Consider the following 13,071-nt stretch of genomic DNA (forward strand, 5'->3'; position numbering starts at 1 on the left):
GTTTAGACAAAAAATATTTTCCAGTCGCCCTGAAACAGGCTAAAGTCATTCCTCTGTTTAAATCAGGTGACAAAAGAGACCCCTCAAATTATAGGCCAATTTCCATTTTGTCTGTGTTATCAAAACCACTGGAAAAGCATATCAACAAACACATCCTAACACATTTCAACCAAAACAACTTATTCCATCCTAAACAATCAGGATTTAGAGCTAAGCATTCCTGCCACACTGCCTTAATCTCTCTTGTTGATCAGTGGTTGGACAAAATAAACGATAATGAATTCTGTGGTGCCATTTTCGTAGACTTTGCAAAAGCCTTTGACGTAATTGATCACACATTATTGCTTAGAAAATTCGGTTTGTATGGCGTCGGATATGATACTATCAATCTTGTTAGTTCATTCCTCTCTGACAGACAACAGACAGTTCTTACAAACACTAGAGCATCGAGCATGCAAGCTGTAGATTACGGTGTACCACAAGGATCGGTATTAGGACCTCTGCTCTTCTCAATATATGTTAATGACCTCCCCCTTTATATTCAACATTTATGTGAACTTTTTGCAGATGATACCACAATTCACTCCAGTAACAAAAATTTAACTCGCTTATCAGAATCCCTCCAAGGAAGTCTAAACCAGCTGACAGAATGGACTGACCTAAATCACATGTCTCTTAACCCAAAGAAAACCAAATACATGATAATTACAACTAGACAAAAACGACAGAATTTTACCTCAACTGGTCCCGATTTAATGATTGACGGCAATATAGTGGAAAAAGTCGACCATCACAAAGTTCTAGGTGTCCACATCGATAACAACCTGTCTTGGTCAACTCACATTGAACAACTTAGTAAATTAGTGTCAAAGAAAGTGTACCTCTTATCTAGAATTAAACACTTCCTTAATTGTCAAGCCAGGAAGTTATTTTTCACTGCTCATATTCAGTCTCTTATTGATTACGCATCCACTCTATGGGACTCTGCAAGTGATAATTCCCTAAAGCTACTCAGCAGATTACACAAAAGAGCGCTAAAAGTAGTATTACTCAAACAGACTACTCTCACCGACTCAGACTACATCAACATAGGGGTCCTACCTCTGAAGTCAAGAATGAATTACAACAAAGGAATAATGATGCATAAAATTATGACAGAAAATGCACCCGAAACCATTTGCTCAAAGTTCTCTTTGAAGAATTCGCACCACTTTATAAAACTAAACACTCCTCTTCCTAGGATAGACCTATTTAAATCAAGTCTTGTTTATTCAGGAAGCAGCCTCTGGAACGCTCTTCCGGACGCCCTGCGGCAATCCACCAACACAGATTCTTTTAGAACCAAATATTCTTTCCATTTAATGAACTCTATGAACAAATAAACTTGATTGGTATGTTTTCTTTGTATACAGTTGTTCATTATCGGAATTATGGTTTATTGTGACAAAATCACGAAGATTTGGCTCTGTAATACATTGTTTTGCTGAGCTAATGTATTGTTGGGTTACTTTCCGTTTATCTTCATTGCTTTACACCCAATTTTGAACACTACCTTATGATCTACAATGCTTCTACATAATGCGCTTCATGTACATAAACTTATATGTTCTACCATTAATGTTTTTATGTAACCTTTTTTTCCCTAGTCATAGTTATAGTAAAATAGTTTAGTCCCTCTTTAGGGCGAGGGCCAGATGCAAAAAAGCATATCTATGCTTATTCTTGTCACCCTCGAAAAATAAAGATTTGTCATTGTCATTGTCATTGTCTCTCTCTCTCTCTCTCTGTTACTCTCTTCCTGTCATTCTCTCCTATCTCTCTCTCTCTCCCCTCTCTCTCTCTCTCTCTCTCTCTCTCTCTCTCTCTCTCTCTCTCTCTCTCTGCACCCCCTCCCCCCCCCTCTCTCTATCTTTCTGCAGCCAAGCGGAACGGTAATGACTGTATAACATCCGGGTGCTTGTGCACACCAGCTTCTGCATGTTTGACTGGGTGGGAAAAGCGTTGTGAGCGGAAGTGCGCTGACGTCATGTCCGCAGCAGCATGTGCGGTGTCGGGGTGGGGGGTTGATGGAGACACCCGTGGGGACAGACAAGGATCCGTGTTTCTGCCAAGACAGGTTGCTGATTTCAAAGGACAGATAGAGAGAGAGAGAGAGAGAGAGAGAGAGAGAGAGACAGAGAGAGGAGAGAGAAAGAGAGAAAGAGAGAGAAACAGAGACAGAGACAGAGAGAGAGGGGGTACGGAGAGAGGGAGAGACAGAGAGAGGGAGAGACAGAGAGAGGGAGAGACAGAGAGAGGGAGAGACAGAGAGAGAGAGATACAGAGACAGAGACAGAGACAGAGAGAGAGGGGGTACGGAGAGAGGGAGAGACAGAGAGGGGAGAGACAGAGAGAGGGAGAGACAGAGAGAGAGAGAGACAGAGACAGAGACAGAGACAGAGACAGAGACAGAGAGAGGGAGAGACAGAGAGAGGGAGAGACAGAGAGAGGGAGAGACAGAGAGAGGGAGAGACAGAGAGAGGGAGAGACTGAGAGACAGAGAGGGGAGAGACAGAGAGAGGGAGAGACTGAGAGACAGAGAGAGGGAGAGACGGAGAGAGGGAGAGACAGAGAGAGGGAGAGACAGAGAGAGGGAGAGACAGAGAGAGGGAGAGACAGAGAGAGAGAAACAGAGACAGAGAGAGAGGGGGTACGGAGAGAGAGAGAGGGAGAGAGGGAGAGACAGAGAGAGGGAGAGACAGAGAGAGAGAGAGGGGGGTACGGAGAGAGGGAGAGACAGAGAGAGAGAGATACAGAGAGAGAGAAAGAAAGAGAGACAGAGAGAGGGGGGGGGTACGGAGAGACAGAGAGAGGAGAGGGAGACAGAGAGAGGAGAGGGAGACAGAGAGAGGAGAGGGAGAGAGGAGAGGGAGAGAGGAGAGGGAGACAGAGAGAGGGAGAGAGGAGAGGGAGACAGAGAGAGGAGAGGGAGACAGAGAGAGGAGAGGGAGACAGAGAGAGGAGAGGGAGACAGAGAGGAGAGGGAGAGAGAGAGGAGAGGGAGACAGAGAGAGGAGAGGGAGACAGAGAGGAGAGGGAGACAGAGAGAGGAGAGGGAGACAGAGAGAGGAGAGGGAGACAGAGAGAGGAGAGGGAGACAGAGAGGAGAGGGAGACAGAGAGAGGAGAGGGAGACAGAGAGAGGAGAGGGAGACAGAGAGGAGAGGGAGACAGAGAGGAGAGGGAGACAGAGGGGAGAGGGAGACAGAGAGGAGAGGGAGACAGAGAGGAGAGGGAGACAGAGAGGAGAGGGAGACAGAGAGAGGAGAGGGAGACAGAGAGGGAGACAGAGAGAGGAGAGGGAGACAGAGAGAGGAGAGGGATACAGAGAGAGGAGAGGGAGACAGAGAGAGGAGAGGGAGACAGAGAGAGGAGAGGGAGACAGAGAGGAGAGGGAGACAGAGAGAGGAGAGGGAGACAGAGAGAGGAGAGGGAGACAGAGAGGAGAGGGAGACAGAGAGAGGAGAGGGAGACAGAGAGAGGAGAGGGAGACAGAGAGAGGAGAGGGAGACAGAGAGAGGAGAGGGAGACAGAGAGAGGAGAGGGAGACAGAGAGAGGAGAGGGAGACAGAGAGGAGAGGGAGACAGAGAGAGGAGAGGGAGACAGAGAGGAGAGGGAGACAGAGAGAGGAGAGGGAGAGAGGAGAGGGAGACAGAGAGAGGAGAGGGAGACAGAGAGGAGAGGGAGACAGAGAGAGGAGAGGGAGACAGAGAGGAGAGGGAGACAGAGAGAGGAGAGGGAGACAGAGAGGAGAGGGAGACAGAGAGAGGAGAGGGAGACAGAGAGGAGAGGGAGACAGAGAGAGGAGAGGGAGACAGAGAGGAGAGGGAGACAGAGAGAGGAGAGGGAGACAGAGAGGAGAGGGAGACAGAGAGAGGAGAGGGAGACAGAGAGGAGAGGGAGACAGAGAGAGGAGAGGGAGACAGAGAGAGGAGAGGGAGACAGAGAGAGGAGAGGGAGAGACAGAGAGGAGAGGGAGAGACAGAGAGAGGAGAGGGAGACAGAGAGGAGAGGGAGACAGAGAGGAGAGGGAGACAGAGAGAGGAGACAGAGAGAGGAGAGGGAGACAGAGAGAGGAGAGGGAGACAGAGAGGGAGACAGAGAGGGAGACAGAGAGGAGAGGGAGACAGAGAGGGAGACAGAGAGGGAGACAGAGAGGAGAGAGAGACAGAGAGAGGAGAGGGAGACAGAGAGAGGAGAGGGAGACAGAGAGGAAAGGGAGACAGAGAGGAGAGGGAGACAGAGAGGAGAGGGAGACAGAGAGAGGAGAGGGAGACAGAGAGGAGAGGGAGACAGAGAGAGGAGAGAGAGACAGAGAGAGGAGAGGGAGACAGAGAGAGGAGAGGGAGACAGAGAGGAGAGGGAGACAGAGAGAGGAGAGAGAGAGAGAGAGAGAGAGAGTGAGAGAGAGAGGAGAGGGAGACAGAGAGAGGAGAGGGAGAGAGGAGAGGGAGACAGAGAGAGGAGAGGGAGACAGAGAGGAGAGGGAGAGACAGAGAGAGGAGAGGGAGACAGAGAGGAGAGGGAGACAGAGAGAGGAGAGGGAGACAGAGAGAGGAGAGGGAGACAGAGAGAGGAGAGGGAGAGACAGAGAGGAGAGGGAGACAGAGAGGAGAGGGAGACAGAGAGAGGAGAGAGAGACAGAGAGAGGAGAGGGAGACAGAGAGAGGAGAGGGAGACAGAGAGAGGAGAGGGAGACAGAGAGAGGAGAGGGAGACAGAGAGGAGAGGGAGACAGAGAGGAGAGGGAGACAGAGAGAGGAGAGGGAGACAGAGAGGAGAGGGAGAGGGAGAGAGGAGAGGGAGAGAGGAGAGGGAGACAGAGAGAGGGAGAGAGGAGAGGGAGACAGAGAGGAGAGGGAGACAGAGAGGAGAGGGAGAGACAGAGAGAGGAGAGGGAGACAGAGAGGAGAGGGAGACAGAGAGGAGAGGGAGACAGAGAGGAGAGGGAGACAGAGAGGAGAGGGAGACAGAGAGAGGAGAGGGAGACAGAGAGAGGAGAGGGAGACAGAGAGAGGAGAGAGAGAGACAGAGAGGGAGAGACAGAGAGAGGAGAGGGAGACAGAGAGGGAGACAGAGAGAGGAGAGGGAGACAGAGAGAGGAGAGGGAGACAGAGAGAGGAGAGGGAGACAGAGAGAGGAGAGAGAGACAGAGAGAGGAGAGGGAGACAGAGAGAGGAGAGGGAGACAGAGAGGAGAGGGAGACAGAGAGAGGAGAGACAGACAGAGAGAGGAGAGACAGAGAGAGGAGAGACAGAGACAGAGAGAGGAGAGACAGACAGAGAGAGGAGAGACAGAGAGAGGAGAGACAGAGACAGAGAGAGGAGAGACAGAGACAGAGAGAGGAGAGGGAGACAGAGAGAGGAGAGGGAGACAGAGAGGAGAGGGAGACAGAGAGAGGAGAGGGAGACAGAGAGGAGAGGGAGACAGAGAGAGGAGAGGGAGACAGAGAGGAGAGAGATTTCTCTTCTTGTTCTTCTTTCATAAGATAAGACAATCCCCTCCACTTAGTCACAAACCAAACATTCCTATGTAGCTTCTGTGCACAGTGGGAATTTTGTATGAATTAATTTAAGAAAAAGCCAGGCTTACAGGTGGATTATGTAGGCGGGGGGGGGGGGGGGGGGGGGGTGTATTTGACAAGCTAACAGAGAATATTATTACAGAGATAAACCTCGAAGTCTTTATTCCTTGTCTATGAAGCCGCTTCGGTCGTCTTTCTTTCTTTATTTGGTGTTTAACGTCGTTTTCAACCATTCAAGGTTATATCGCGACGGGGAAAGGGGGGAGATGGGATAGGGGAAAGGGGGGAGATGGGATAGAGCCACAGTCTGTGATCGATTTTGAAGTGGATCCCCGAGAGCTCAAGGGAAAGACACCCGTGTTTGGCGAGAGCTCAGTTACTGAGCTGCAAGGAGTGATTCTCTGTACATAGATAAGTCCCGCAGTTCTATGGCTGTGTCTGTTAGATATACACAGATATCCCCCTCTGTCCGCTATTACCCCGTGTGTGTACACACATAAACCACTCTGGTTAATAGGTCTGTCTGGACCAAGTGTTTGTGGTGGCTAGGTGCCTCTCAAAGTGTAGGTCACGTGTCAGCTCATAGATACTGCAAACTTACGACAAGTGGAGGGTGTGTGTGTGTGTGTGTGTGTGTAAACACGTGTGCGCGTACGGTGTGTGTGTGTGTGTGTGTGTGTGTGTGTGTGTGTGTGTGTGTTCGCGTGCGTGCGTATGCGTGCGTGCGTGCGTGCGTCCGTCTGTCTGTCTGGCTGGCTGTGTTTGTATGGGAAGTGTTCGTCTTTGTCAAAACAGACACACACCTGATCATTTACATACAATCCGATTCCAGTGTAGTGAGATAAATCAATAATAGATCTTTCGCCGAGATCGTCTTGGTGTAATTGTCTTCGTGTGGCAACGAGTTATTGAGTGTTGAGAAAAGTCACGACCCTGCGCTTTGAACGCACCAGCAGGTAAAAAAGCAACACTAAATTCAACGCAGGCCATACCACGGAGTCGTGGAACCCCATTGTCTGACAGATCCGTGTTTTGGCAACATAGACGTTTTGTAAGGGAAGATTGGAATGGGTTCGTGTCGGCTGTTTTATATTGATTTTCTGGGATTCTTCGTTCGACGGGCACGGTATTTACTTTAGGTGAGTTTCGACTTAATGTTCTCAGATGTATTGGAAATCGAGACGAGGTTACGGTGTGTGTGTGTGTAAGAGAGAGAGAGAGAGAGAGACAGAGAGAGAGAGAGAGAGAGAGAGAGAGAGAGTGAGAGAGAGAGAGGGAGATAGAGGGAGAGAGAGAGAGAGAGTGAGTGTGTGTTTGTTTGTATGTGTGTGTGAGAATGTGTGTGTGTGTGTCTGTCTGTGTGTGTGTGTGTGTGTGTGGTTATCTGTGGCTGTGTGTGTGTGTGGCTGTGTGTGTGTGTGTGTGGTTGTGTGTGGCTGTGTGTGTGAGAGAGAGAGTGTGTGTGTGTGTGTGTGTGTGTGTGGTTGTGTGTGGCTGTGGCTGTAGCTGTGTGAGAGAGAGTGCGGGTGTGAGTGTGTGTGTGTGTGTGTGTGGTTGTGTGTGGCTGTGGCTGTGGCTGTGGCTGTGTGAGAGAGAGTGTGGGTGTGAGTGTGTGTGTGTGTGTTGAGCGATTCCGAGGAAATCACCAAACTGATGCACATGAAACTTTGCATACACATTCTTGCAGATGATACCACCAGACTTTTTTCTCTCATTTTTTCAATAGATATTTTGATGACGTCATATCCGGCTTTTGAGGCGGCACTGCCACGGCCTCATTTTTCTATCAAGTTGATTGAAATTTTAGTCCAGAATATTGGACTGCATTTCAGCTTGGAAGCTAAAACATCAATTAATTGTTTTGTTGATAACATTTGTGAGTAAAATCACACGGTTTTTATTACCATATTTAAAACAGATTGCATTGTATTCCTTATCATCTCCTGAATCCAAAATATATACATATGTTTTGTTTGGATTGAACAAAATCGAAAAAACCAAATCAAGGAACTACTCATGGAAAACAGATTGGTTTTGCTTGTGTTACGAAGACAGTATACCAGCGCTGTCTTTGGGTTTTCAGCCAGCCCAAAAGAGATACTACATGGCTTGCTGTGTCGTACCAGATTTACACGAGTTGTTTTTTTAAATATTGAACTGCGAGCGAAAGCGAGCTGTTCACTATTTGAAAAAGCAACGAGTGTAAATCTGGTACGACACAGCAAGCCATCAGTAGTATTCTGTTTATCCTACATACTGTATTTACGTGAATATTACTGAAAATATCTTGCAGTCGAGGCAGCTAAAATGAAGACGCTTGTTTTGGAACCTCGATCTCTTCTAAAGCCTCGTGCAATCTATTACGTCAAAGCAAAGAAACGTCACTCTGAAAGTGTGGCGTGACGTGTTAGTTCTAAAGATTCATCGAGGGTAATTTACGAGCGCAATTTTTGTTTTTATAATGACGTTTGTCTCGGTGACTTTGGCATCATAAGCAGTGGAAAAACAGGTCCCTGCCAGACTTGCTTGACATGACCTCATTTACATGATATACACACGTGTGATTTGAACGATTATTATCTCACGGGTGTCTCTCTCACGTATGTAGGATAAATGATTTTACAAGCCTTTCAGAAAAAAATTGCAGTGCGTTCAGTTTCGTTTTGCAAGCACCGTTAGCTCAGTCATCCATGCCAGAAATACCCAGCGAATGGAAACAGGTGTCGGAGCGGAAAGTACTCGCCATATTACCGGATTATTGCTGCTTAACCCAAGTACAATGCTCGTGCAGATTAACGGCTAAGTGGGTGGTATTCGGAGACTTCTCAACAAACCCAGGCGCCGCCAAGCCGTCATGCGTCACTGGCGGCAGCATCAGGAATCAGAAATTAAGATTTTAAATGACAATAACACTTCTGTGTTTTTCAAGAATTTATTCAGTCTCGTACGAATGACAACTGACTGCAACAAAGAAAACAACGAAACCATAATAAGCACGTGTTCTTTTAAAATGAAACTAGATAACAACTTATCGAGTTGTAATTGCAATAGTGCGAAATATAAGTGTTTAAAATGTAAACAAACTAGATTTCTGGCAGTCAAAATAAAGTATTATTACCTCTTTAGCGCTTATATTGCCGGAGCGACCGTTACACGGTCGAGACAGTATGGCCGATAGGTCAAGGGAGGCTATTCCTGCCTCACGCGTCTTTATACCGAAACGCGGCACTACGGCGCGTTGCATCATAAAATATCAATATTCTATAGATTTAAAGGGATATTAGGATTGATCTGACCATTTGAGGGGGTGGGAGGTTCGGCGAATTTGACGAATCTGAAAAATCTGGGGAATCCACAGTACCCTAATCTCCGGTTTTTGAAGCCAAAAAAGAAGTCGAGAAGCGCCGCCTGGCAGTGAAACGACCAGCGCCCTTATTGACGCGACAGCCTAGTAACAAACATCTCGTACAGAAACAAGGGACGTTACTAATAATTAACCCGACCCAGACATCACAAATAGTTTTTTCTTTGTCTATTCTTCGACATTAAATGAAGCTTTTAAGACACTTTCATTTGCAAAGAGAAGGCAGTCCCCCGGCGCGCTAGCATTGTTTGTAACGCACTGAGAAAACCTCTGTACAGTTTTAACTAATCGCCTTTCTTCCTGCTTGTGACCGTTCTTGTCATGGATACCACATGGCTTGTCATGGATACCACATGGCTTGTCATGGATACCACATGGCTCAGAAAACCTCTGTACAGTTTTAACCAAACTTTTTCTTGCTTCTCGTTACAGAGGGGAGCACCCAGCCCCTGTCACCATGACGACGACCAACGGCAGGACCACGACCAGTCTCCTTAGACAGGGCTCCAGGGAGACGGAGAGGGAGGAGTCTCGGGAGGAGGAGGAGGAAGAAGAGGAGGAGGAGTCTGTGGAAGAGGAAGAGGTCAGGCTGGAGGGTGAAGAACTCTTCATGACCTTGACCCCGGAAGAAGAGGCCGCCTGGCGGAGCATGGTGGAACAAAGACAGACAACTCTCACGACGCAGAAGGAGGAGTTCAGTAATTGGAAGGACGGTTTCACCCGACGCAGGATGTTCGCCTATTCCCGTATCCGTCGTCTGCAGAACAACTTCCGTCAGCGTGACGGTTTCTATGGCAACCTGGCCGAGTACATCGCCGCCCTTGAGGCCAAGGTCAAGGCCAAGAAGAAGGTCAAGTTCCAGGACAGTGAAGGCGCGGTCAACGGACAAATAAACAACGGACAAAATAACGGACAAACAGAGAACTCCGGCACCTCCGACACTTCGCAACAACAAGGGCAGCAGCTTCAGGGAGGGAAAGAGGCTGGGGAAAAACAGGACACGCTAGCGGTCATAGAGTTAGTTCCCGCTGCCCAGTAGACCTCGCTGATTCCATCTTCTGTCCTTGTGGCTGTTGTTTTAGTGAGTATTATTTATCACCATTGCTGCCTCATACTTGGGAAAAATGACATTATATGAAATGTTGTCAGAACATTAGGATCGTGCTTTTCTTCAGTAAAAAAAAGTGAGTGCAAGCCACAGTGCAGAATAACATAGCAGCAAAAGAGAAAAACATGTGAACTAGCAACCAGGTTCCAAAACCAAGGGAAGACGATTGTCAAGACATCGTGTTCCAGACCAGAAGCCTGTTGACTGAGTATATGTGTATGTGTGCGCGCGTGTGTGTGTGTGCATGCGTCCGTGCGTGTTTGCGTGCGTGCGTGCGTGCGCGCGTATGTGTGTGGGTGTACGTGCGTGCGTGCGCGCGCGGATGTGTGTGTGTGTGTTTGCGCGTGCGTGCCGTGCGTGCGTGCGTGCTATTGTGCGTGTGCGTGCGTGCGTGCGTGTGTGCGCGCGTGCGTGCCCATTGTGCGTGTGTGGTTAGTAGCTAGATTTAGAGACAAAAAAAAGCCCACCACTTTCTCTTCACCACCTCATTTTCTCTTGCCCGCTGGGATGCGCGCGCACAACGAAACTCAACAGTGCATGTTAAAAAGTATCGCGGTTTACACTGACGCCAGCAGAGAAGTTCTGTTCGCAGAAGAAGCGTTAGTGAATACCAGGACAGCATAATGATACACTCGCCTACCTACACCAGACTCAGGAGACGGCGATACTTTACGTGTGTGGTGCGAACAATGGTACGTCTCGACGAGCAGTGTACGTGTGGACATTTAGTGTTACCACTCTTGTTCTGCTTGGTGCGGCAACCTCTCTGTTAACTCGCCCTTCCATTGTCGAGGGCCCCAAAGGGGGGGTATCATCACGATCACGGGAAGGGAAATTTTAGCTTTCACGATCACAGTTACCTTGATTTTTGTTTTCACGATCACGAACACCAGTGGCAAATCACGGTCACGGTAAAAGTTGCATGTACAGAAAGCACGTGTCAAAGTAAACACAACCACACAGTAATTCGCTCCTCTGGATCTATTGTTTATTCAACACAAAGTGAGAACTGTTGCACTTTTTTATTATTATTTTTTTAATTCTCTTTCATACACACATAGAAATACATATCATGATTTGTAATCAGTAACAAGAATGTTGTTTTCATTGTTTTTTCTCTCTCTCTCTCTCTCTCTCTCTCTCTCTCTCTCTCTCTCTCTCTCTCTCTCTCTCTCTCTCTCTCTCTCTCTCTCTCTCTCTCTCTCTCTCTCTCTCTCTCTCTCTCTCTCTCTCTCTCCACTCATACACATTCAACTCCCACACCCTCACTCACACACATGAATATATACTTGCACAATTTCACATTTCCTGAGCTAAATCTTGTAAACCCATTTTCTCAAAAACTATTGGGTGGATTGAAATTAAAATACATGTATGTGTGATGGGTTCTTTATTTTCAACTTTGCCATACAATTTGAGGTTCACCATCGCCTGGTTTCATGGCCTTGAAAAACAAACAGGAATGCAACAGGCCAAAAATGGTTTTACCTGAAAGAAGCGCGCAGTGCCAGTGGCGAAGCCACAAGCCTGAGCCTGCGAAGCAGGCGAGCCCTGCGAAGCAGGCGAGCTAACCAGGGGGGTCCGGGGGCATGCCCCCCCCGGATTTTTTTTCAAAAAACGGTTAAAATCTGTGCTATCTGGTGCATTCTGGGCATCATTTTCAGGGCTGTAATAGTGTTGTGATCTTGTTAAAAATCCCATTTTAGCCTCCCCCCACCACCATTCAACACACCTCCAAACTGGTGAAAACAACACTACTGTGCGCTGGCTTCATTGAGACCGGTCGCGTTGCGCGATATTCACACGGATCGTTTTTGCGGAAATTTTTCAACTTCACCGGAATAAATTTGACTTTACCGGATTTTGAAAACGGCTTATCGGATTTCCGGCAATTACCGGAAAAGTAGCATGCCTGACAAAATCCCCAACGAACATGACTTTGATCGTCTTTGACATGAGGATCAAGTGACCCAAACTGGCACGTCTCCCCGCCATTGTTTCTGAATTTAACCCATTGTTGATATTAAAGTTTACAGGCGCTAAAATACATCCAAGCTTAATGCAAAGAAGCGACAATTAGAATCTATGCCAAGCGTGTCCACGTTGCTGGGATGAAAAACACATTTCTAGTTTCGGTTTTGGCTACACGCAGACTCGATCTCGAGCCAGTCGAGGTCACACTGAGCGAGTGACAGCCGGACGTGGCAATGTCGACAATGTCAATGATCTCACTCAAACTCAAAGATCTTGAACAAATTTCAAGATCTTTGCCTACATTCAGAACAGTCATAGAGCAACATAGATCAACATGCCTTGATATTTCGTCTTCGGAAAGACCGACCCGTAGCCTGACCTTTCCACCAAGGAAGGCATTCTCGCCGCCTGCTTTGGTCTGTCTTGAATCCACAAAATATAACAGAAATTCGATGACAGTACCGCTGCACGTCATTTTTGATCTTCGAATTCGAATTTGACTGAATGCACTCAAAACTTTGAGGGCCCCAAAGGGTTTAAAATCGTGATCGTGATTGGTGTTTTTTGACCTTTCTGTGACCGTGATTGCCGAAATTTCCATTTCTGTGATCGTGATGGGACTTTGCCCGTGATCCGTGATGACAAAAAAATCAAGTCTCGTGATCGTGATTGTCATTTGTTTTCGTGATCGTGATGGGCATTAATGCAAAGCATTTTATTTTTTTATTTTCTTGGTGGAAAGGTCAGGCTACGGGTCCGTCTTTCCGAAGACGAAATGTCAAGGTATGTCATCTATCAGGGCCGGACTAGGTAAGTACTAGGGGGTGGGGGGGGGGGGTTACAGATGGGGGTCCAGGGGAAAAAGCCCCTTGGTGGGGGTCCAGGGGGCAAAGCACCCCTGAACGTTTTTTGATGTTTCTGGAGGGAAAGGAAGCCTCTCCTTGAACGAAAAAGGTAAATTCGACAGCAAGCTGTATAGGCAATGAAGAAGAATTGAGATTGTAAGGACTCATACTTTTCGTCACAAAAATCGGTGAAGAAAAATGTCTTTCGAAAGGGGGTG

The 13,071-nt window shown here is 47.6% G+C and overlaps 1 protein-coding gene across 2 annotated transcripts in view; it reads left to right on the plus strand.

The window, feature by feature from the left end:
- The window catches only part of LOC138970457 (uncharacterized), a 16,880-nt gene extending 4,092 nt beyond the window's left edge, over nucleotides 1–12,788 (plus strand). Inside the window, exons 1-2 of one of the 2 annotated variants that reach the window (XM_070342910.1) lie at nucleotides 6,475–6,701; nucleotides 9,359–12,788. In XM_070342910.1, the coding sequence (XP_070199011.1) occupies nucleotides 9,384–9,965 (582 nt within the window). In that variant the 5' untranslated portion in view covers nucleotides 6,475–6,701; nucleotides 9,359–9,383 and the 3' untranslated portion in view covers nucleotides 9,966–12,788. Of the gene's footprint in view, nucleotides 1–6,474; nucleotides 6,702–9,358 lie in introns of those variants that run through there. The other variant, XM_070342911.1, reaches the window with a different exon arrangement.
- The last annotated feature ends 283 nt before the right edge of the window (nucleotides 12,789–13,071 follow it).

This window comes from Littorina saxatilis, linkage group LG7 (genome assembly GCF_037325665.1).
Source record: "Littorina saxatilis isolate snail1 linkage group LG7, US_GU_Lsax_2.0, whole genome shotgun sequence".
In the NCBI taxonomy this organism is placed as follows: domain Eukaryota; kingdom Metazoa; phylum Mollusca; class Gastropoda; order Littorinimorpha; family Littorinidae; genus Littorina; species Littorina saxatilis.